This window comes from Tympanuchus pallidicinctus, unplaced genomic scaffold (assembly GCF_026119805.1).
Source record: "Tympanuchus pallidicinctus isolate F22 unplaced genomic scaffold, pur_lepc_1.0 scaffold23, whole genome shotgun sequence".
In the NCBI taxonomy this organism is placed as follows: Eukaryota; Metazoa; Chordata; class Aves; order Galliformes; family Phasianidae; genus Tympanuchus; species Tympanuchus pallidicinctus.
Window position 1 is genome coordinate 7,430,285 of NW_026294740.1, and position 24,047 is coordinate 7,454,331.

Sequence of the window (24,047 nt, forward strand, 5' to 3'; positions counted from 1 at the left end):
TTGGAGCACTTCTTACAGCCATTTTTGCTATCAGGCAATGCCTCTGATGTACATTAGTAAACAAAATATGAAATTTATACTTACAAGTCCCCACCAGTAATCATGAGCATTAAAACAATTCCTCTGCAAAACATTTGTCATAAACTTTATAGACATCTATTCAGTATAAAACCTCTGGCATCATTTATTTAAAGTGAATTATACTTTTTTTTCCTTTGCTTTCATTATTCATTTTGGTATGGGTAGTGTTGAAACTGCAATAGAACTCTGCTGTCATACCATGGGAAAGAATGAAACTAATAAGAATAATAAAATGCCTACCACTTCCCTTTCTTTGTGTTTGCAGCTGCGTAGCTGCTCAAGATAGAATCCTGTGGCCATTTCAGAATCAAAGTGCATACAGATCAAAGTAGCTCATGAGAAATCACTGATGCACCTACTAGGTTCAGAGCTGCAGTTCCACAAGGCATCATTTCTACTGCAGACAGTGAACTGTATTTTCACCCATCTCAAGAAAGATGAGGTTGTTTTCTAAAGTTTTACTGTCTGCTTTAGCTCATAATTACTTAATCAGTAAGTAGTCAAAGAAATACAGGAAAACAAAGCCTTTTCACATAAAGCATTTGACCTTGTGATTTCATCTAATAGCAAGAGACTTCTAAATATGCTTATTTCTGCAGCAGTTGAAAGAAATCTTCAGGAACAGCCATTTCTCTGACAAAAATCTTACTGCTTACTATATTTCTTGCACACAGACATGTTGTATACAAATGCATACAGACATACTGTTTAGAGAGAATCATAGAATGGTTTGGCCGAGAAAGGACTTTGAAGACCATCTTGTTCCAGGTCCCTGCCATGGGCAGGGTCACCTTCCACTTGATCAGGATGGCCAAAGCCTTGCCCAGTCTGACCTCCAGCACTTCCAGGGACAGGGCACATGCTGCTACTAAAGGTTTGGCTTCCAGAAGGTCAGCTTTATTTCTCCATATCAGGCCTGCAGCAAGTCTGTTCCTGACATTCTCATGTACTGACACTTGTGTGATCAGAAATGCACAGATGCCAAAGCAGTGAATCATCTGTACCACACAGCAAGCCATTTACACTTCCAAGGCCTATGTTCTGTAGCTGCCTTCGTTTGCAATAAAAGCTGATCAGACCATCAGGAATATTGCTTCTTATGCCAAAAATACTACTTCTAGCAATCCAGTCTCAATGGGAGAGAAGTGTCTGGATGTCCTTTTGGAGGAACTAAGAATGCTTTTGCTCCACAGTTGCAGTCTTAAAGAACTGGTCAAAAGACCAGGGTTACACAAGGGCTACATACTTATCAGGAAAGTATTTTTAATCTCTTGAGGCACAAATCAGCTCTGATGGTTCTTCCAACTTCTGATTCCATCCAAAGACAAGAATGAAAGCTCATTTTTACTGATACTTTACAATACTAATTCCATTACTAACTTTAAAATTAACCCCAAACCACTGCTATAACACAACAGTAGTATAGATGATGGTAAAGAGCATGAGATCTCTGAAATGGAGATGTCTTCCCACAAGGCTGATCCATCCTCAGTTTTAGGCAAAAGGATCATTCACACAAAGCAGAAGGTTGGGACTGCTCTCTGCCATTACATTCTGAGCAATGTGGGCCTTGAAACATCACCAGTAACCTGGGCTCTTTCGTATCCTTACTCTAACCCAAACATTACACCTAAGCTTAATTACAATCAAGGAATAGATAAAATAAATTAGGACCTCTTCAGCTCTCTGCTGAGCTCCTCATTACAGTGCTGTTAACTAAAAAAGTTCAAAATCTACAGGCCACTAACCTACTTTACAAATACTTGCCTGGAGGAGAGCACTACTGTGTTTACTCTGCAATAATAGCACCCAGGGGGGAAATCATTTCTCAGCAGGACTGAAGATTCATACTTACTGTATTAAACATAGTTAACATTAGTAACTGCAAGCTGACATGTAGTAGCATTAATTATCTTCCATTTGTAAGCTTCCACGGCTTACGAATAACATTATAAATGAATCATGTTAAAATATTAAAAGATCAAATTTAATTGATGAACAATGTAATTTCTCTAAAGTTAAAAAGAAAGTGCAAAGAATTTAAAGATTAAATGCTAGTTGGCTTTAGTTTCTGTAGTGATTTAAAATATTCTGTTGATGCTAAATATCTACAAGATGATAAAAAGAAAGGAATACAAACTTCATACCTGCGACTTCCCAATGCCTCTGTGAGGTTAGATAAGAAGCATCATCACATTTAACTGAGTAGTTTTCACAAAACTCGTCATTTGTTTTGGAATAATCTGTTATCCTTAGAAATTATTTCCAGAATTTTTATTTTAAACTGTATGAACATGTGGAAATAATATTTTACATAATCAGAAAGGGAAGAAGCATAACAAGAGATAATCTTGTCATACGTGCATCTGGTGTATGTAAACCACTCCTGCTCAGAGAATATCAAACTTGTTGCATCCAAATTAGTTTTGTGATGTACAAGGTTAGCAAGAGTGTTGTTCCACGTTAGGTAATGAAAAGCATCTCTGCTGTACCATTCCTCTGAATCCTGGTCAGATTTGAAAAATAACTACTTGACACAAAAACGTGTGGCATCAAAGAAGTAAAATCCACACTGGAGATGTAATTTATGGCTTTCTGAATGACAAATACCACATACTAAGCAGAGGTTGAATATAATTTCTGAGATTAAAACCAAGACTGAAGTTTTTCCTCAGACTTGAGGAACATCTCATGGCTTCTCCTAAATCATAAATACCTTAAGAATCAAACAGGAGATGGCACAGTACATGGCACAGCAGACCACTATTCATTGCATTGGGCTCTAATATACATTTTTCAAATTCATCTTCTCCTCCAAAATGGGAATAGAACTCAGACCAATTATCAGAAGGTGGTTAGATAACACTAAGCATGCACTTACTAAGTTTGACTGAAAAATCTACAGACGTTTCAACAATTATTTCAGATTCACTTACTTCAAAGTCTCCTCTAGCTTGCGAATTTTCTTCTGGGCATCCCCTCTTTCTTTATCAAGATCATTCTGGATGCCAAGAATCTACCATTTGAAAGGAAAAAAATCACATTTTGGGTAAAATAAAGCCTGATATAAAAATGTTATTTTAAATTCCAAAAACCATTTGTTTTACATATTTCTTTAGTATTGACACAGACAACTATCCATCCATCTTGTTATAAAGCAATACAGTCGCAACAAGCAGTGAATTAAACCCGACTCCTACCTCCCTAGCTCAGTAACCAGGAACAGATGTTTCCAAAGCATTTTTCAGATGAGGAAAGCTGCTTCAGCATTTAGCAACCTCCCTTAGTATGGTGCAAACCATAGGCTTTCACAATACCTTTTTCCACAGGCATATTAAGTGCAAGAACTTGCTTTACTTTTAGGATTGCTGAAGAAACATTGTCATGATGTGACTTACCAACCACGTTTTTCTTTAAAGGAAGAGGAGCATAGGAATTTCCTTCTCATCTACAATCATTTGCAATGTTACATTTTATTGCTAGTAAGACACTATTTGTTCTTATATTAAGTATGCTCGTAAGTGTAGGAAACATAATACTGAATTACAGGCTCACAGCCAATGGAAGGTGCCATGAATTTTTTCATAATAATGGTAATATGGAATTTCACTACTGTAAACAGTTCTACACAGGTGTTTACTGTCCAGAATCCTGACTACCTCGATCATGTCAAAGAGCCTCAATACTGATGGGACGTCCAGAGAGTCAAGAAGGCATTCCCAATCTTGGCTAAGTTACACACACATTTAAAAGCTGTCTCAAGAATGGCTCTCAGTAATAATCCATCACTGTTCTTACACTTAGTTGAATGTTTGGAAAACAAGTGGTAGATTATTTATAAAAAGCAGGTGTTTCCTTTGCCTGTAAAACCATTTAGCCTAACTGGTTCCTGATTCAGCAGATAAGCACATTTAATCAAACAGTGACATTTAGGGTTACTACCTATTATTTGTTTGATGTTTAAATATCCTAGCAGGCAATAGCCACTGTAGACCAATAAAGATTATTAGATAATGGGTATGTACTTAAGTGAACAGATTTCATCAGAGACTTCATGATTCCTCTACTTAAAGGCAAGCTTGGTTTTAGTGTTTTATGGGCCAATCTATAGCATTTTATGGTTTTATACCATACCCACATTTTAAGATGTCAATAGTTAAAACAGACTCAAAAATAATGAAAAAAATTATAGTAAAGAGCACTGACAGTACTGTACCCTCTAAGCTGAAGTGAATTGCCTTCAATTGCCCAGAGTTAAATGGCATGCATTCCTTTTTCAAAACACTGCTGCTGTACATGTGCTAAATATTTTGATATCTTTATTCCCATTTGAAACTCAACTATTCCTCAGACTGGCTGTTAGGTTTCATTATCTGCATATCCTCGTTCTGCACCAAATCCACTTTTGGGGAGGATTTCAGAATCTTGAAGTACATAATATGCTATATTTGCCTTCTAGTATTACCTGCTTTTCATATACAGTCTCCAAGTGAAGCTTGTCTTGTTGAAGTTTATAGTCTTGATCCTGCAAATGAAGAAGTGTACTTCTCATCAAATGAAAGAAAGCTATGATGTTATTTCATTTCAAAGCAATCCTTAAACACACCCAGAATATTCATAAGAGTTAAAAATCCTCTTTATATCATCACTAAGCAATACTGTAAGATTGACTTGTAGCCTTTGTTTTAAGTTACGGAAAAGACACTGCTATATCCAGTATTTCATTAGCTTAAAAGGGCATCCGAAAAGACTTAAGATTGCAGGCCCTACATCCTTGTCCTTAGATTCAAGATGCAAGGAGCATCTTACACTGTAACTCATGGAATCTCTCTGACATACAAAAAACCCAACAACCAACAGCAAAAGCATCCACAGCAAAACCATCTCAAAAGGCACCATTCCAGGTGATGAAGAGAAAAAGTAACTTGCTCTCCTGAGCTACTAAAATGGTTTTTTGTTTTTTGGTTTTTTTTTTTGTACTACATCTGCAGTAAAATAAAAAACAGAGGAAGAATAGATGCCAAAACTTGAAAAAGATTGATACACAGTACAGGCATGGAACTCAACCTGAAATAGAAGGATTAATCAGTGTCTGTTGGAAGATAAAAATTGAGCTGAACTGTTAGAAAGCAACAAGAAAAAAAGTTTTTCTTAATCAGCATAACTGTATTCTTTGACATGTTCATAGTGCATTGATACATGCTTATGGTGTTAAATCATGCTGAAGTGAAGGTAAAGTCACAAAGGTCCTATGAAAATTCTGCTCTTTTCCATAAAAACGTGACAAGAGATCACTCTATGGAAAAGTTTACACCCCCTTTATCTATAAGATAAAATACGTGAGGATGCATATTGTATAACAAGTATTTTGGTACAGCTATCTAAATATTCAGATTAGTGGGAAAACACAGAAGGAGCTTTCATTCCTGAGTGAGAAGTTCAGGGCTCACCCTCAGTTGCTGCTCTCTTTGATGTTCTGAAGCTTGTAACTGTTGTTTTAATAGACACACACTATGCTGTAACTCCTCAATCACATCAGATGCCTGCAAGGATTTAACAGAAGAAAGGATTTTTGTTTTGTGTTCCCATTAGCTCTGCAGATGCATCTTTTTGCCATTTTTAAGTCACTTTTCAAAGCTGCCTAGAAAAAGTAGTATAAGTTTGCAACTTCAGATACTTTATATTCGTCCCTCTGGTGAACTCATCAATGCATAGATAACCACAAGTAACAACTAAGACTAAAGCAACTAAGTTGATCAACTAAAGCAACTAAGTTGATTTTGCATCAACTCTGTACCAACAGTTAAAAGAAAGACAAATCTTGCAAATTAAATGATCAGTGCATCATCAAGGCTCCCAGAATTCCATAAAAGAAAAAAAGACTTCATTTATCTTGTTGTTCCAAAGACTATTGGATTCAGTTGAAACATTTTCTATTTACTTCATATCATCAATAGAATAAATGCCATGTACTCATATGCACACTGGTAGACATCAGCCCAATAGATGTTTTTATGTAAACAGATTGATTACATTTTGGCAGGATATATATTCCCAAAATTCTAGAATATCTTCCTGAATACATAAATATTTAAACATAACGTTCCATATTAAAGAAACCCACAAGACACTTTATTACTGGAAATAAATATTTTCCCTCAACATCCCTTTGAGGACAACTTACTGAAGAGGCCCTATAAGAGCCCTGGGTCTTTAAGTGTGTGGAGATCTTCTGGCATTCAGAATTTTTTCATAAGTACAAGGAAAACCAGCATACTAATTGCACCTTACCTGTATCAGCTATAGAAATATCACTTGTACGTACATTCCAGAATTGTCATCTTCAATCATTTCAGTCAAATTTGGGAATGAAAAATAAACCACTTTAAGTTTTATACTTATGCACATGAATAACTTATGCAACTGAACATTTCTTGGATTTATTCACATGCGTTTTATTTATACTGAGGAGACCAAAAATAAACAACATTTAAATGGAATATGCATGAAAAGGTACCTTAGCTGTAGAGAGAGCATGCTCCTGCTTCATAACATTTATATCAACATCATATTTACTTTGTAGTTGCTGAATGCTCTCCTCATATTCCTGTACAATACGGTCCTTGCCTTCCAGAAACAACTTGTGCCTGTAAGTAGTAAGCAAACAAAATATGAAAACTGCTTTCATGCTTTGGCATTTTACATGCTCAGCATCAGTTTTTACAGCGTTTTCAAGCTGGACTGTACCACGTGCTCCTTGTAAGAGAATGAAAAGCTTATAAATAATGAAAATGCAATACTTAAAGTGGTCATTTGGGCCAGCTTCAAAATGAGTTTTTTATGCATCAATTAATAGATTTTTTTTAATGACATTTTACTAATGCAAATGACCATCCACTGAGTTAATTAAATGAAAACAACTACAGTTTGCTTTTGGAGGTCCCCTATTCTACGAAGTTAAAACAGCAACTGCTACTTAATTACCTTGCCTTCATTTCCTGAAGTTCAGAGCATACTGCCTGGTAACATTGTTCTGCTTCGGTCTTTTCCTGGGATAACTTCTGACGCTGTAAATTACTGTTTTCAGCCTCAACCATCAACTGTTGCACTCGAGCCTCCAGATTTTTGACTGTCTGGTTCTGAAAGAACAGACCATTGTAAGAAACACCAGAATAAATCAGTGTATAACCCTGTTGTTATCCAATAGCCTTAAGCAACAACGTTCCTTGGTGAGCAGAGACACAAGGGTTAAAATAGCAAAGCTATCATCAATTATGATAGTAAATTCTATGCTGTATATGCATACCAAAAAACCCACCAAAGTAATAACTAAAAAGAGTAAAGACCTCTCCACTCTATGTAACAGTATGTGCAACTGATTTCTAAGGTACAAATCTTTTAAAAGAGGAGTTAAGATACAGCAACAAGTACAGATACTGAGGAAATAAGGATGACTATAATACAGATGATGCACGAACATGCAAACTTTAGCTGAGTTTTATGTAGTCAAGCATCAGGGAGGTGCTGGAGTAGGTGCTGCACTGAATTATGTAGTTTAGAGTGGCCGCAGGCAGGGGTTGATGGTTGGATGAGATGATCTTACCGGTCTTTCCAACCTTAATGATTCTATATTTGTTTAATTACAGTGAACATTCTCCAATAAACCACAAATATCTTCCCCCCTTAATACAAACAGTTCTGAAGATGAGCAGTTAGTTTCTGGTTACTTGCCCCTTCTACTCAACTACTTCCCACTCTTCCCTAAACTTATGTTGATCTGCACGGAAATGACTGAAGAATTCCACAGGAGGCTGGAGTCATAAAACAAGACACAGCTGCCCTCCAGGATGTACATATTGTTATTTCTGTATTAACAAAGGTCTGAATATGGGGAAACTGAGATGTATTTTCACTCTTTGCCGAAGTAAAATGAAAAAACCTCCAACATCTGCCCTCAGAAGTGAGTGCTCCAGCTGCCGTATAACATCTACGTGAGCCTGTAGCAATGCAAGAACCTCATACAGTCAGAGTGGTCAGCTGAAATTTGGCAAGAGACTTAAGATATTTTTTCTAAGTAGGACAGACAGTTCTTCCATCAGGACAAAGCCAGCTCAGCCTGGTGCCATGTTGGTTGGTTGGTTGTTTCTTTTCAGTCAGTCACACAGATACGCTGCCAAACATCCCAACTCCTCCCTGTGGCCTCACCCTCAGGAAGTTGATATTTATACTTGCTTAATGCACAGAATCCCACTTTATGAGCTACGTTGCTCAGCCAATTTCACTTGCTAACAGCACTGGCGTCCTTGACAATGTAAAACTCTGAAGAAATCCCTGAAATACCAAAGAAATAAAAAAAAAGAAAAGAAAAAGAACACAACCAAGAGAGAGAGAAAAAGAAACCTAATTTCCAGTGACAGGGTAGTCTTTCATCTTAAGCCCTGCCTTGAACTCTACCTCGTTTAATTATTAAATCAGAAGCTGCTCAGCAAGATCTGTCTAGTTTTGATGGTTCTTAAATTCAATCCTGCTGACAGACTGTGTCCATTTTTCTCTGTATTTACTGTTACCTATGACATGATCTGAATACTAATTTTTAAATTCAACATTCATTAATAAGGGAATAAAGTTTTTTGACATTGTCCTTTCACTCATTCAGCACTGATAAAAAGAGCAGCATGCTTTCTAGGATTCTTGGTAATATTTTGCTTTCTACTTTGCTTACACATTGAATTATTTCATCTGCCATATTCAATTCCTTGGATTTTCTCTTTCCACAACACAGACTTCCACTTAAATCAAGTGTGTCCATGTAATTCTGCAGTCAGGGAAGAACTTGTTTCTATTTGTCAAACTGATGGTCTTCACAAATGGGTTTTTGCCTATAAAAACATCACTTAGACTCACAGTGAAAGGAATGGGAATAAAAGTAATAACAGATCTTTAGGTAAGCAAAAGATAAAACTGATATCCAAAATCAAGAAACACTAGAAAAGGTATCTCAGAAGGATACATGGAATTCAATATTGATCTTGCATTTTCAAAACAAGATAGACTTGAAACCTTTCTAATCAATGCCTGTGTTCAGCAGTCTCTTTCCACGTCAGACAAAAAGTGAGGGAAAAAGTATTCAGAAGGTAACTCAACAATACGGCCTGGGGGTGATGATGCCTTCCTACAAATTGTTGTATAATTTACATAATTACAAACCTCGTATGCTGGAACAAGACCCATTTGAAAGGCTTGGCATAGGATTACACTTCCCTGCAGAGTAAAGTTGAGGCTGATGATTAAATCTCCCCCCACCATCTTATCATCATTCACCAGCAGACATTTATCTATCACACCAATATGACTGATACAATATACTTTTTAAAGCTAAACTAAGATCAAAAAGATCGAGACACATGATTAAACAGTGTTTCCAGACTGCTGTTAGACTGCTCACAGAGTTTTATAGACAGTTTAAAAAAAAAATATGCAGAAAGCTCTAAGATACACTTGCTGCTGTGACACATTTACAGAAAGCTTACAGTTGACTCTATTTGATCCATATAATCCTCCTCCATTTTGCTAAGACGAGCATTGGTGACCTCAAGCAGGTCCCTCATGTCTTCTGCATGCTTCTTCCTAATACTGAACTTCTCCTTTTCCATTTCGGCCACAGCATTGTGAAGCTGCATCACAAAAAAGAATTATCAAATAATAAATTGCATAAAAACTTGCACTTATAAATATTCTATTATCATAATATACCAACAGAACATCTGACAAGTGAAGGCTACGTTTCTGTCCTCTGTAACATAACCATATCACTCTCTCTAAAAAGGTCTACTTTTACCCCTTCATAGCATTGTTTACAGATATTTAAAAACAAAACATTTATTGTATTTCCATCATGCTTCACACTACCATCTTCTATAAGGTAAATGCTTCAATTTAGCTTCTATAGCTTCGTTAAATTGGAATTTATATTAGCACCTTAATTAGCCTTCTCAATACATGATTGCATCACTGATGGCAGCTACAATTGCTGTGTAACTACAGCAAGTGGGATAATCTCAGACTGAAAATAATGCTTCTCCAAAATGAAACACTGAAGCGTCAAGGTTTTAAGCACAAAGGACAAGATTTACCACTTTTCTTTCAGAAGACAAACATTCAAACTAATGCCCTTCTAAGTGCAACAGCTGCAAAAAAAACCAAACCAAAACAAAAAATAAAGCAGCATTGTTCATCTTCAAGGTCACTTTGCCCTTCTTGTGACCCTCCCACTTCTGAGAAGGGTAAACAAGACAAACACTGACAATAACCTGGGCAAAGGTGAAGCTCCACTGCAGCGAACTGCAGCTTTTCTTTGCCTTGCTGCTGCCTTGAGCCTAACAGTACATACAAATATCTTGAATTCATGACCTAACACAAAAGTACTGGGTTCAAAGGAATTGTGGTGACAGCAGGTAGGAGCAGGTTTACTGAGATTAAAATTCCATGCCAGGTCAACCAGAAATAAACACTTCCCTAAAACATCCCAAGGCTCACCAAGGGGGCCAGGTGGAGCAGGGATCAAATTGTAGAACGACCAGCAGGTGGGGGCAGGAGGCAGGGGGTGGGCAAAAGTTGGCAAGAAGGGCCTTGAGAGATTAGTCTAGACATAAATAAAATCAACCCAGGAAAGTATCTCTAAGAATAACATATTCTATTCTCTCTATATTTTTTTAAAGCAACAAAATGTATTCTCACAGATGTACGTTTTTATTTTGAAGCATTATTCATTACCCTTTTCTCCCACTCATTGTTCAAAGACTCAGTGCTTTTCTCGCACATCTTCTTTAACTCTACAATCTGCTTTTCCATTGCTTCTCTGATGACTTGTGACTCACGGAGTAGGGTCTGAACTGTCAAAAATAGGAAAATAAACAACCATTCAAGGGAGATCCTTGGGATTTTTCCACTGTTGGCAACAGATACAACCAGATTACAACAATTTTCAATTGACCTGGCTTTGCTCGTGTTATTCTGCTGTTAAAAATACTTAATACACATAATTTACAACTTAGCACTTAAATCCTATGTCACTAAAATACAAGTACAAGTACAAGGTGTTCTCTATTATATTTAGAAAATATTTCAGTGAGGTTTTCTAACTCCAGCAGTGAAGAAATATCAAAAAGAATCCACAGAATCTAAAGAAAACAGGCATTTTTAATCTGATTTTGTGTGCACCCAGAAAGAGGTTCTCACATGGGCTGAAAGACCAAACTACTCAAATTGCAACTGGTTGCACCAAGAACACAGAGACTGATGTTTGTGGCAAACAAAGCAGGAACACATGCTTTTCAGAAAGGACTGATGATTTTCAGTGTTTGATAAGAGTGCAGGTGACTCTGATGTAACCCACTGCAGCTGAGGACAGCTACCAGCAGCACTGGATTGCCAGCAGGACAATTCACTCTGTAGGGAGCAGGTAAATGCTCCCTGCACAGCTCCCTCTCCCTTTCTGTGCCTAGTTTACCAAACATATGTATTATTTTACATTGTGGTTCCATCCACAGCATAAATGCACTCCAAGGAATTCTAGAAAAAAGTAATATTAAGAAACTGCTGACAAGCCACAATCAGATGGGCCAAATTTCATACTTACAACGCATTCAAGACTACTACTGATGTCTGAAATCTCTTGCCACAATAGACCAAAATAAACAACACATTGTGGTTTGATTAAAATGTACTGAATGTATAAATAAATTAACCTTGAACCAGAGATTCCAAAAATTTGGAAGAAGTGGTCAAAATACTTCAGTATCAAAGAAATATTTTTTTCAGTGGCACTTACAAAAGGCTGAGTATTAAACATAAGATCACACTGTCTCTTGGAAAATTTTGGTTTGGCAGCTAGACAACTAGCAAAGGCAACCACACAAGCCTCAAGTCTAAAGGAAAAACAAGTGCAAGACCTGCAAACAAAGAGGGAAAGTATGTTTGTACCTAAAAGGGACACAAAGGCTCACGGTCACAAAGAGGATGTAGTATAAAATCACCATGCAAAATAAATAAATAAATAAATAGAAACCAACCACAGAGAAAAAAATCACCTTTCTTCTCCAGTTTTCTAATTGTCTCCTCGGCTTCATTTTGTTTGGATTTGTGGAGGGATTTCAACAACTCTATTTCATCATTCTTCCGATCCAAAATCTGCAGTGAAGATTCACAGCACTGTAACAAACTTCTGAAAGCACGAAGCCACAGCCAGTGCATGGAGTAATGTACACTGATACCTGTCAAAGGAACTGCCTTTAAGATATGCTTAGATATTGCAGGGCAAGCAATGAAATACGTAATTCTCATAGCTGAGACTGCCAAGCCATAAACAAAGGACTGGTTGAGATAAAAGCAGGCACTAGAGCAGATTAAAAAGACTTTCATGTTTTAGAGGCATCTTTTTGTGTTTTCTTTTAAATTTGGGCAAATCCAGTGTTGCAATTACAAGACAAAAATTCAGCTAGTGTTCTAGAAGAATTTGGAAGTTTCCCAGTGCGACCACTGCAAATAGAAATGATTTTTAAAATCTGTACTGGCTAATAGTACTTACAAGTATTAAAATGCCCAGCAAAAACTCAAAATTCTCATTCAAAATGCTTGAATCCCTGATGAACTTCATTAGACTCTCACAAACAATTGCTCTCAGCGCAGTCACAGACCAAGTCCACCAAGTGGAACCACTTTACATTTCTGTACATGGTGATTTTGGAAAAAGGTTTGAATGGTTGCACACTTTGAGATACCATTTTAATTGAAACTTCACGTGTAAGATAAACAATAAAGCCACAGAAATTTTATAGCAGTGCCCCAAATCTCTCAAACAGGAGCTTTCATCTTAAAACAATATTATTCCAACTGCATTAAATGGTTTGTGTCTTTAAAGATTAATACGACACTATTTAACCTTTTCTGAAACATCCAATATTATTAAGCAACTTCAAAAGATGGAATTCCAACATTAGTTAAAAAAGGATGACAACTCAAGGGATGAGAAAGCATTTCAACTATTTCTTATTCTCACAAAGCTGTTTCCTTTATTCTCTCATCTTTGCTAGCCAGTTCTGCTTGCAGACATGGAGAACAGATGAGCCAAAAACGCACCTGACCAAATATTCACATCCTTTCAGGAGGCTTTGATGTGTCACAGTGTTGTGTCAACTCACTTCCTCCCGGTCTGTGACTCAGACTTAAGAAACAAAACTGAGATATTCAGGAACATAGAGCTGAAAGTAGGGTAAGTCATGGTGCTCCTGTGCGCTTGGCTCCCATTGCACTGCTGGATCAGAGCCTCCAGAAGGCACTCAGTGACTCAGTGTGACTCCATGCATTTACAAGGTAGCGTTAAAGGTAACATTACTGTCTTTGACAGTACTTTTTTTTAAGCTTCCCCAAAGGTGGTGTCGTGCAATACAGTAAAGACAAATTTGACCTAAGCTGAGGGACGTGTATCTGGCAGCATTTTATTGCTGAGAAGAGTTAAAAGGAACGTGCAGCTTTAATGATGCAATAACATAAATGAAGACTGTTTACAGACCAGCCTACACTTTAAGCACTTCTGCTGTTATTAGTAGGAACATGTGATGAACATTCATATTACCCTACTGTTCTTTTGGGGTTTTGGCCATAAAAAATAAATTCCTTTACATATTTTTCTGCACCATTTCCCACAAGTACCTTCTATTTAAAAGAAATATTACAAGTTGATCATTTCACCAGAATATGAATCTGTTGAGGCTGCGAGGCTCCTAACATGGGTTGTCTTGTTTAATTATTAAGTAAAAACAGACTCCATCTTGTATTTTCATCTACAAGTATTTTCCACTTCCCAAGTTCACCTTATAATATTCCACATTCATATCAGTTTCTGCAAACTGTTACCTACAATCTTAAAGGAAAACTTAGAGTTGTGATTATTGTAAGTACAATTGTGAGCAATTTATGACAATTAAGTTGTCTACTATTTTGTCCTAGATATCATTCCTGGAAAGAAATAACACTCCTTACCTTTTGAACATTAGAATCATGCTTCTGCTGTAATTGAAGTCTTTCTTCATGAAATTTACCTTCCATCATTTTCATTTTCATGTCTAGCTTTAAAAATACAATAGAACCAATAAACAACTTGATTAAAATAAAGAATAAAATCAGTGACCTTTGCATAACCTTTAAATAATTCACTGGTGTCTTTCAGCAGGCAATGGGAAGTCCCTAACGAATATCTGCTATGAAAAATAATCAATATTCAGTTTTCCAGCATTTTCTTGTTTATCTGATAAAGCCATTACAGAAGGCCTCAACCTAAAATATTTATTTCAAAAATGAATTGGTAAGATGTTTTCATTGGCAATAAAAACAACTGCTATTGCCCAAAAAAGCTATCATCTTTTATCTAAATAAACACTGCAGAATGAAGCTTTTCATATTTATGTTAATGCACCAAGTATGGGAAGCGTGCCTTCACCATGTAGGCAGGTGTTACATTTACACAAAGAACATCCCCTGGCCCAGATGCACGTTTATTTTTGTTTGTTTTCTATTATTTGGAGATCTCTCATTATAAACACATTTCCTTTTTAAGATGCTTGTAACAGGACCAAGATTGCTGCTGAATTTGATTGTTCAAATCCATTTCCTGCCGCTGCTTGCATTTGTTCAAAGCTGGGTACTCACCTCGTCCCAACAATGACACTTTGTTGCTTCTCACTTACAGTCTTAAAAGTATTTTTAATTTCTTGCCTTTTTGCCTTTACAGCTTACCCCGAGACTGCAAATATGAAAGGTATTTTGTGTTCCCTGACTTCCAACAAGCCGAAAGTGGCACCTCTGGTTCAGCCCCAGGCCGTCCCACACTTCTTCCTTTTGCTGTTCCTCCCATTCAGACAACAAAGCTGCCAGAAGAGCTCCCAAACCACAGCACATCCCAGCAACCCGCCACATTACACAGGAGGGACTACAGCCTCAGCAGAAGGCACCAAAGCAGCCTCTTGCAAACATCCAAGAGCTTGCAGAGCTGAGGTCTACATACCTTGCAAGCCCCCACCTCCTCACAGCTCTTGCATTCTCACTTCTGCACAGCCCAGCCAGCAGCCCAGCTGCTCACCTCAGCTGACCAACTCCAAACGAACCAATACTTGTAAGCCATCCTGCCCCTATTTTCACTCCTTTCACTTATCCAAAGCGATCATCTCAACACAAATCTTTAACATACAAGGGCAGTAAATACACTGCAAATTATTAATTTCTATTCTGTGGTTGCTTTATTGTATGTATCTGCTCACTGCAACTTGCAGAAGTACTTTTTTTTAAATTGAAAAAAACCTACAAAACTCCAAAGCATCACTCAATCACAAAACACAAGATGCACTGCAATAAACAGTGAAGATCCCCTATCATCTGGAAGCAGAAGAACAGCAAACACTGTCGATTTCCAGACTCCACATTCACCAATGCCCAAAGCACAGCCTGCCAGTTACACCACACAAAGGTTCTTATTTATCTCTCAGCACTGAAGACTCACCCAGTCTTATGCAAATTACCAAAAAAAAACAAGTTGGATTGACAATTAATCCAAGGGAAAGGCAAAGTCTCAGCTCTCAGACAGCTCTTATCATTCAAAAAGAAGCATCAAAATAAAAACGCACGTTCTGTTCATAAAATATACGCATATGTATATATATGAAAAGAAAAAGATGCACATATCCCTCAAAATTTGACATTATAGAAGAAAAATCTTACTATCAGGTGATAGATAAGTGTTCATTAAAAAAAAAAGAGCAAGTAATCCACCTCCAAATAGACAGTTTGTGAACATTCCATAAATAATTATGAAGGACTTGCAAAAACACAAATATTGGAAACTAAACTCCAATCTACTTGAATTACATTAAAAGCTTATGAATTACTGATCTGTAGCTATTGCACCCCCATACTATTAAACACAAACACATTATATTTGAAACTTATTAAAGTGAGTCTGTCTCGGCTTATAGAAATAAATCTTGGGCATTTTGCATCAGTGGAGATCTGGTTTGTGCTTCTTATTAATCTGTATATTGAAAGATCATAAAAATGAGCCTAAGTAAAATTTGCCTTGCATGAAATACAGGCATACATTTCCAAGTGACAGTGGTTGTTCTCAGTCCTGCTGTTTTCTCCACAGGTTGACAGCAGAAATCACTGTACTTGAAATTGGCTTCCACTTAATAACTAATTTCAGGAGAATGGATCTTGCATAAAATTTCACACGTTTTGGGACTGCTTTCTGAAAAGGATTGACAGCTTCATCTCAGAGGAGCTAACTGCAATCAAACAACACAAATCGAATAAGTGTGTCCAAGATAAAGAAGATATAGAAGTCAGCTCTTCACAAAGCACTGTAGTAACAAAACTATTAAATATATACATATTATGTGTGTGTGTATATATATAAATAAACAAACTTGCTTGAAAAATCCCAAAGGAATTGGATGTTGGAAACCACCAAGCATTCCAAAGCAGAAAAGGATACCTGCAAAGCACCCACGGTTCTTAACTTCCATAAACTCACAGCGAAATTCTCCAGTTCTCTAGTCTCAGCACTCCAAACATTCTTCAGCCCTGTTTGTTTCATCCACAGCTTAGAAAATTTTGTCACTTCATTACATACTGATCAAATAAATGTTAGGGAGCCCAATTTTAAAATGTCTGGAATTCAATAACTTATGTGCACTTGAAGTTTTCAGCTTGTTTCAAGATGAAATCTGTGTTTGTAAAGAGTAGCTGGTCATAATAACACCAGACAACAAATTTGATAAGGGTTCAATACTTCCAACACACCTTCATCCGTTTTCACTGCAACGTCTGGAAATGTCAATGCAAGTATTTGCTGTAAAAATACAGATATTAGTTTTAAAACCCTACATTCGTGATTTATTCTGTGAAAACCTGTGAGAAAGCCAAGAAGCACAGCAACAACAGAGCCAACTTTCTGGCCCACCCTCTGGAAGCTGGCCTTGCCCCAGCTCTGTGCAGGCGTAAGGGAAGAAATACGGAGTAGGATGAAAACATTTTAGAAAAGGGCCTCATTAAGGCTGGGTTTGAAGCAAATGAGCTCATTTCACAATTGGGTACAACTTCTCCCCTTCGATTTTTGAGTTTTAACACTTTATCAAAGGGGCATCTTAGAAATGACAACCACGCTAACAAAACTAAGTGCATATCTGTAGCCACCAAATTCCAAATATCAAGTGCCACAGCACTTGAGAACTTTACATGCTCCTCTGCTCCTCTTCCATAAAGTGCTCTTCCCACTTGGGCATTTAACACACTGAGAAACAAACTCACCACAGTAACAAACCAACACATCCCTCAGTTTTAGGAAAACAACACAGGTAAAAGCAGCTTAGAAAAACATACGTCATCCATGTCATTAGGAGCAAACAGTTGTCCTGCCACTCATCAGTTCTAATGTTTTATCACCAGCAGCAGAGAACATTAAGCTTATGACATCTTACCACTGAAACAAATGTCCCTTCCAACCCCTGACATTCTGTGATTCTGTGAAACAAAAAAACCCACCCAGCTATTGTGTAGATATTTGGCTATATTGCAGAAGTTTGCAACTATGTATGAAATGCAGCCACTGCTATCCTGACCACCATTCCTTTGGATTTCTGTCATTGTTTACTCTCCTTACAAAGAGTATGAGGCAATTAAACCCTAAGGCCATGTAAACATCACTGATGTCAAACATCTGTGCTGTCTCTGTTATTTAAAGCCATGAAGAACAGAACTGCTTTGATGGGCCTCCTCACACTTTCTTCCTGATTTAAAGAACGAAAAAACCAACAAATAAAAATACCCTCATACACTAAAAGCAGTAAGCAGTTACCTCACAACAGATTTTCCTCATATTGCTATCTTATAATTTCACATGCAGGTTTGTTACTGTGGCAATTTTAATAGCTGTCAAACTAAAGCTGATAGAGCAACCTGCAAGTGTCAGAAATCTTTGGAAAAATAAAGGTGATGTCCCCAGTTTTCTTTGTGACAACAGGCAAATATTCATCTTGTCACTATCTAAAAAAAGTAATCTAGAAATATTCAAAGACCTGATCGTAAAGTCAGGCTCCAAGTAAAGGAACAATGCGGATTTGAGGCTGTAGTTCAGAGACAGATTTAAAACACTGCTTGCTCTTCATTTGCTTTCATTCCAGGGATCCCCCTTGGGCCAGAGGTGGCACTGTGAAGCCCTAACATCCATCAGGGGTTTTTGGATATTTGACAAAACAGTATTGTTTGCCTGCCAGATATTTTCCAAGTCTATGAATATATGGGGGACAGAGAAAGAGAGGAAAGGGGGAGAATGATGTAAACAAGAAATGAGAACTTCAAAGTGAGAGCTAACAATGCAGAACAATGACTCGTGTATCTTACAATGTCCAACAAAACTTATTTGTCTTGCTGTAATGCAGCTGCTTCAAGAAATCAGTTCACAATACAAAGCTTTGATATTACCATGGAGGAAAGAGATTTCTTTAAAAAAAAAAAAAACAACTAGAACTTTCTATAGAAACACACTCAAGTTTAATGTGGCAAGAGATACTGTACTTGAAAAATACCCAGGACTATGCATAAAGACAGTTGCACAAAAGCAATAGTGCAGCTCTGACTATAATTAACGAGGAATTTTCTCATTGCGTTCTTCCTGTATCTTGTGTTGTATCCTCAAACCTGTCTAAGAAAAAACTTTGAGGCATACTAACACTTTCATTTTTAACATTTAGAGAAGCTTAAGAGGCAAAGCACCCAGTACATGCCACTGCAGAGAAAGAAAGAAGTGGAAGAAATCAGTACTTCATAGTAAGTCATCTGAATAGAAATGTATGCGTGGCATCTAAATTTGAGCATTAGTTCTCATATTTATCAAGCACCCTCTACTCACATGCACACACCCTTCTGTAGACCAGTATTCATTACTCTTGCAAGTGTTTTTAATCAAGGAAAAGAGGCATTATATTGTGAAGAGAAAAAGGCAATCAGACATCAGATGGATGTAGAAATACACTTCATCTTTCACACATTTATGAGCTCAGCCATCATATCCCTTCTAGTGCCTACAGCAAAACAAAGTGTGCATATCACATGAGAATATCAAATAGAGCAACTCTTATCTTAAAACTGAAAAAAGACTTGATCTCCTTCTAAATGGCATTCAGTGTTGTTCATAGTGGAATGTTACACACAGTAAAAGCAGGTTTTCCATTTAGGATCCACATCAACACTGGGCTTTCTTCCTGGTGGTGTTGTGCCCATCTTCTCAGAGTCACACAGAGATCTGCTCCTCCAAAAAAATGAATGAATTTATAACTGCAGATACAAAGCCACTCCAAATTCTTGTATTAAATGCTATCCATGTTTGTATCCAAAATAATGCCTAAGGTTAAGAAAAAGTCTTGGGAAGTCTCTGCTGCAAAGACTATACAGCCTCAACAAACCAGCAAACAAGTGAAATATGCAAGCCAGAAGTTAGAATGTAAAAGGAGCCTCTATATACATGGCATTCTGCCCAGATGCAAAGGTCCCTCCACAAAAGCCTATGTTTATGATCTGGACTACATTATTTGACCTAACAAACATTTATTCTTCTCTCCACATTTCTAACCTCCTTTGTATCTGCACTCTAAAAGCACTGCAGCCACTACTTCCACTTAAACCATTTTAACAGAGCACTGTTTGAAGAGAAACTAGATATTAACTGATGTAAGAAAAATTAGTAGGACATTATTTCCATAGCCACTAAAAATGAAAAGCTTTATCCTAGGCCAGATCATATCAGCTTTACACCTTCAAGCAAGATGTCTGACTTCTTTTTAATGACACTGAGCATTTTCTGTATACAGAAAAGGAGCTGAATGGGTAATTGTTGGTATTGGTGCATAAACGTCATTAATCTCTTTCAAAAGAGAACAGTAATTTTTTTCACAGATTTTCAAGTTGAGGGTGCTGGGAGCAGGCAGGAAAGCACACTGCTTTGAGATCCAACTATGGTAGTAACTTGGAACGGTGTTTTATTCCTTCCAAGATGTGTTAGCTAATAAACAGTCATATTAGCACTACAGCACATCACACGACTTAACGGCTTTCTTTGGAGTGGTAACTGCCCCTTTTCCATGCATAATAAATACATTTGCCATTCATAGTGCAGGAAGTATCAGTAAGCATCAAAGAAGTTAAATATGTATAGGAATTGTCAAAGCTTTTCTATGGTAATAACTTATCAGATGCAATTACATAAAAGAGAGCTCAGAAATGCAATAAACTATCTTCAGTCGCCAGCACTAAACAGTGAATCCTGATGAACCTTGTGAACGTGCAGAGGTCAGCGCCAATTTAAGAGGGAGCAAGTAAAACCCAAGTGGAATCAAACAGCACATACTACTTGAAAAGTTCACCTAATTCCACCCAGTGCCGAGTCCAGTGAAATAAATTATTCTGTATACACTCAGTCAACACAACTTACACTCCTTGCATTATTCTTTATCTTTTCGTGCTCACCAGCTACTGAACTTTCTGCACTCATTTCAAGATCTAAAGAGTCATTAAAACTGCACTTCTGTTTTTATTTCACAAATGTAACGTGGCAATAAGAGCACATAGTACCTACTTTTTCGACTCAATGTATTTTCTGCCTTAAAAAGATGGGATCTATACATGTGAAAAAAAAAAAATAATCAAACTTAAAAAGAAAAAGAGACACTTTGAGGTAGAGATTAATCATGCAGCAAAAGATTAATTCCCAGCTGCTTGGCAACCATCTGGACATTCTACTGGTTAAAACACTAGTTTGAATTGCTAACCTACCTCTTTGATCTTTCTCAATGTCTCCAGCACATATGTGCAATAATTAAAGACATAGTTCACAAACTGCAGCAAATAAATACACACACACACACACGTACATATATATCTCTATGACCAGACCAATTAGTATTGGGAATTATAAATCACAAGTCAGCTTATGAAAACATGTCTCATCCTGACATACGCTGTATGTCTCACACCAGTCTAGCAATAAAATAAGGTTTGGGTTTTATTACATTACATTCTAAGGAATTATCAAAGCAGACAGGATGTGATTTCCTCATACAGAAGACAATGGACAACTTGCATATGTTCTTAGGAACAGGACATTAATCAGTCAGGAATCATGTTAACAGAAGTCAAGATTGCTGCATTTCTAAATGTGAACGAACAGATCGCTGCTCAGAATGATAACTAAGCAGTGAGAGTCAGTTTACAACTCAATTCTCAAAATAAATCAAACACTGAATTCAAAACAGACATCAGGTTTGTGGATAAAGAAAAAAAACCTGAATTGAAACTTTCAAAGTCACAATACTGACTGCTAGGAACATTTTTAAAGGGAAATGAAAGTATTTTCCTACCCAAGTTATCACAAGAAACGTTATGGAGAAGGAAAAAAAGAAAAGATGCCTGTGTCTTATCTGCCTTTTTGGATTTTCTTGCCTCTTACGGGCCGCACCTGAAAATTCAGACATTTTAACAAAAATATCCACCATAATTAAAAGTCTTAACAAATTTTACCACTTTGAAAACAGCCAGGAGTTTAAGAACAGAATGACTGAATTAACAGGGAGACAACAGAAGGGGAACAGTAAATTAATAAGCGAGAATAGAATCTAAGATCACCAGGTCCAACCATTGATTTATCACCACCATGCCCACTGAACCACATCCCTGCATGGGGAATCGTAGCATCGCCACAGTTGGAAGAGACCACTAAGATCACAGAGTTCAACCCCAAGCCACCCCCATAACGTGCCCCCACTGCCACATCTCAGTGTTGCTCAAACACCTCCAGGGGGACTCCACCAAATGCCAGGTCCCAGTGAATATCGAGGTCCAGGTCCTGAAATTTTGCATCTGAAGTCCTAGAGAAACCTGACCTCCTCCCTCCCCACGTTATCAGGAGTTTGTCTTTGTTATAGTGTAAAAGAACTGTACTGATAGACTCTATTGCCATTCTTGGAAAATATGAACAAAATATGTTTTCAATGAGGAAAAATATCAAATCCATGCTGTAGCTCAGAGCAAAGTAATGTTAATTTTACATCGGTACAAGCTTAATTTAATTACGAGTATCCCTCTTTTAGAATACTGTCTCCATATTAGTTTTATTTATTGTTTCTTTTCTGGCATGCATTAAGTGCCTCATTCACGTATTTAAGTACTTCGGCATAGAACAAAGCAATTAAGAGGAAGAAATCAAAACCAGAAGGCCCACTGATCCCTTCGTAGAACTGAAGAAAGGAGAAAGCAATGTCACCTGCTGTTGACATTACAGTCACAGTCTCACTGCTCTTGATTAATCATTTCCAAATCTGATCTGATATTTTGATTCATTCAAACACAGCACGCCCATCTCCTTTTAACTGCAGTGGCACATACTTTATTGCCACGTCATTTACTCAATTATTTCTAAAACTCCATCTCCCTTCACTGATAATACCTCCCAAATTCTACAGCTTACTTTCCTCCCTGCCTTCTCTTTCGCTACATCCAATGTTCTACATCACAGCCCTTAACAACCCTCAGTTTCAAGGTACAACCTTGCCAGATAAGTGAGAAGCACAGTAAATCTTCTGCTTTCAGCACCTTACATTCAGAACACTTTCAGCCAGATCAAGACTGCAGCATGCTGATTTTCTCTTAGCACATACATATGAATAAATCCCAGAAATTTTGTCTCAGCAGAACTATATATGTGGCTTGATGGCCTTTTCAAACAAGATTTGAGTGTTTATTCACAAATAAAGGAGAAAAACACGAATGAAGGTTAAAAGACAAAAGTTCTACATCACTATATTAAACAATTCTTGAAAAGATAGAGAACAAACACGTTCTTCCTTCCTGGCTTTCATACAATCCTCAATCAGTTAAAACACATTTCCAGGAGAAAGAAGTTTTCCCCATTCCTGGCACTCTCAGGTGCCTTTCATTATTCAGCTCATCTTTCAGCTCTTCACTCTCTCTTCTTCAGTCCTCACTCCATGTAACAAATTGGGGAAAATTATCCTGCAGATATTCCATATCCTCCTGGAAATTCAACCCTCGACCTCCCCACAAATACTCCTCCCTTCAGTTGCACAACCCAACACTGCTCCAGATGAAAACACGACCACTTCTGCCACATTGCTTTGGGATACAGAAAGCTGGGAAAGCATCTGTACTCCAAAAAGCAAACATTATCACTGGATAAAGTGATAAAGTCATCAAAAATATTGCAAACACTCAACGTTTTCAGTTGTCCCAGACAGATGATGCTTTGCAGTAGTTATTGCACAAAGCACTAACATTGTGTAAACCAAGAAATAAAGTATTAATAACAATACAGTTGGTGTATAGCACTCCGTATTCGATTTACTCCTAGTGATCTTGGTAAACTTCAGCTTAAAAGAATTTTTCTTAGGAATTTGTTCATTTTAAGACTGACCAAATTGAAAAATTAAGAAATGGAGCTTCTTTAAGTAGACGTCAAAGCTTCTTTGAAGGATATATTATTCAGGTAAGCTAGTTATATGAGAAAGGTTTAACAAATCATTAACAAATTTATTGTTTCTTTTAAATCCCAGAAGTATTTAAAAATCGAATGTTAGCAGCAGTGTTGCCTTTATTTTTCTGAAAACCACTGATAAGAACTTGAATTTCTTCTGCCTTCCTTCACTCTGCGGAGCACTGAGTAGCACCCAGGATGACCCAAGCTGAGGTTTAAAGTGAAGCTTTTTCCTGTTTATCAAGATAAGCTCCTCGTGCAATCCGTTCTGTTTTGCTGTGCTGCTGGAAACTGATATATTCGTTTTGTTACATCTTCCTTGTTTAAACCCAGGATTCTACAGCAATGGCAGCTTCCCAAATGGTTTAATCCATAT

At 37.2% G+C, this 24,047-nt stretch overlaps 1 protein-coding gene across 5 annotated transcripts in view; it reads right to left on the reverse strand.

Annotated features, from left to right (window-relative positions):
• CEP112 (centrosomal protein 112) overlaps positions 1–24,047 on the reverse strand; it is a 139,025-nt gene that overhangs the window by 98,759 nt on the left and 16,219 nt on the right. For all 5 annotated transcript variants that reach the window (XM_052688026.1, XM_052688023.1, XM_052688024.1 and 2 more), the window contains 9 exons: positions 14,122–14,208; positions 12,171–12,270; positions 10,855–10,973; positions 9,612–9,755; positions 7,066–7,220; positions 6,599–6,728; positions 5,532–5,624; positions 4,547–4,606; positions 3,018–3,097 (listed from right to left, as the gene is read on the reverse strand). In XM_052688026.1, the coding sequence (XP_052543986.1) occupies positions 3,018–3,097; positions 4,547–4,606; positions 5,532–5,624; positions 6,599–6,728; positions 7,066–7,220; positions 9,612–9,755; positions 10,855–10,973; positions 12,171–12,270; positions 14,122–14,208 (968 nt within the window). The remainder of the gene's footprint in view (positions 1–3,017; positions 3,098–4,546; positions 4,607–5,531; positions 5,625–6,598; positions 6,729–7,065; positions 7,221–9,611; positions 9,756–10,854; positions 10,974–12,170; positions 12,271–14,121; positions 14,209–24,047) is intronic.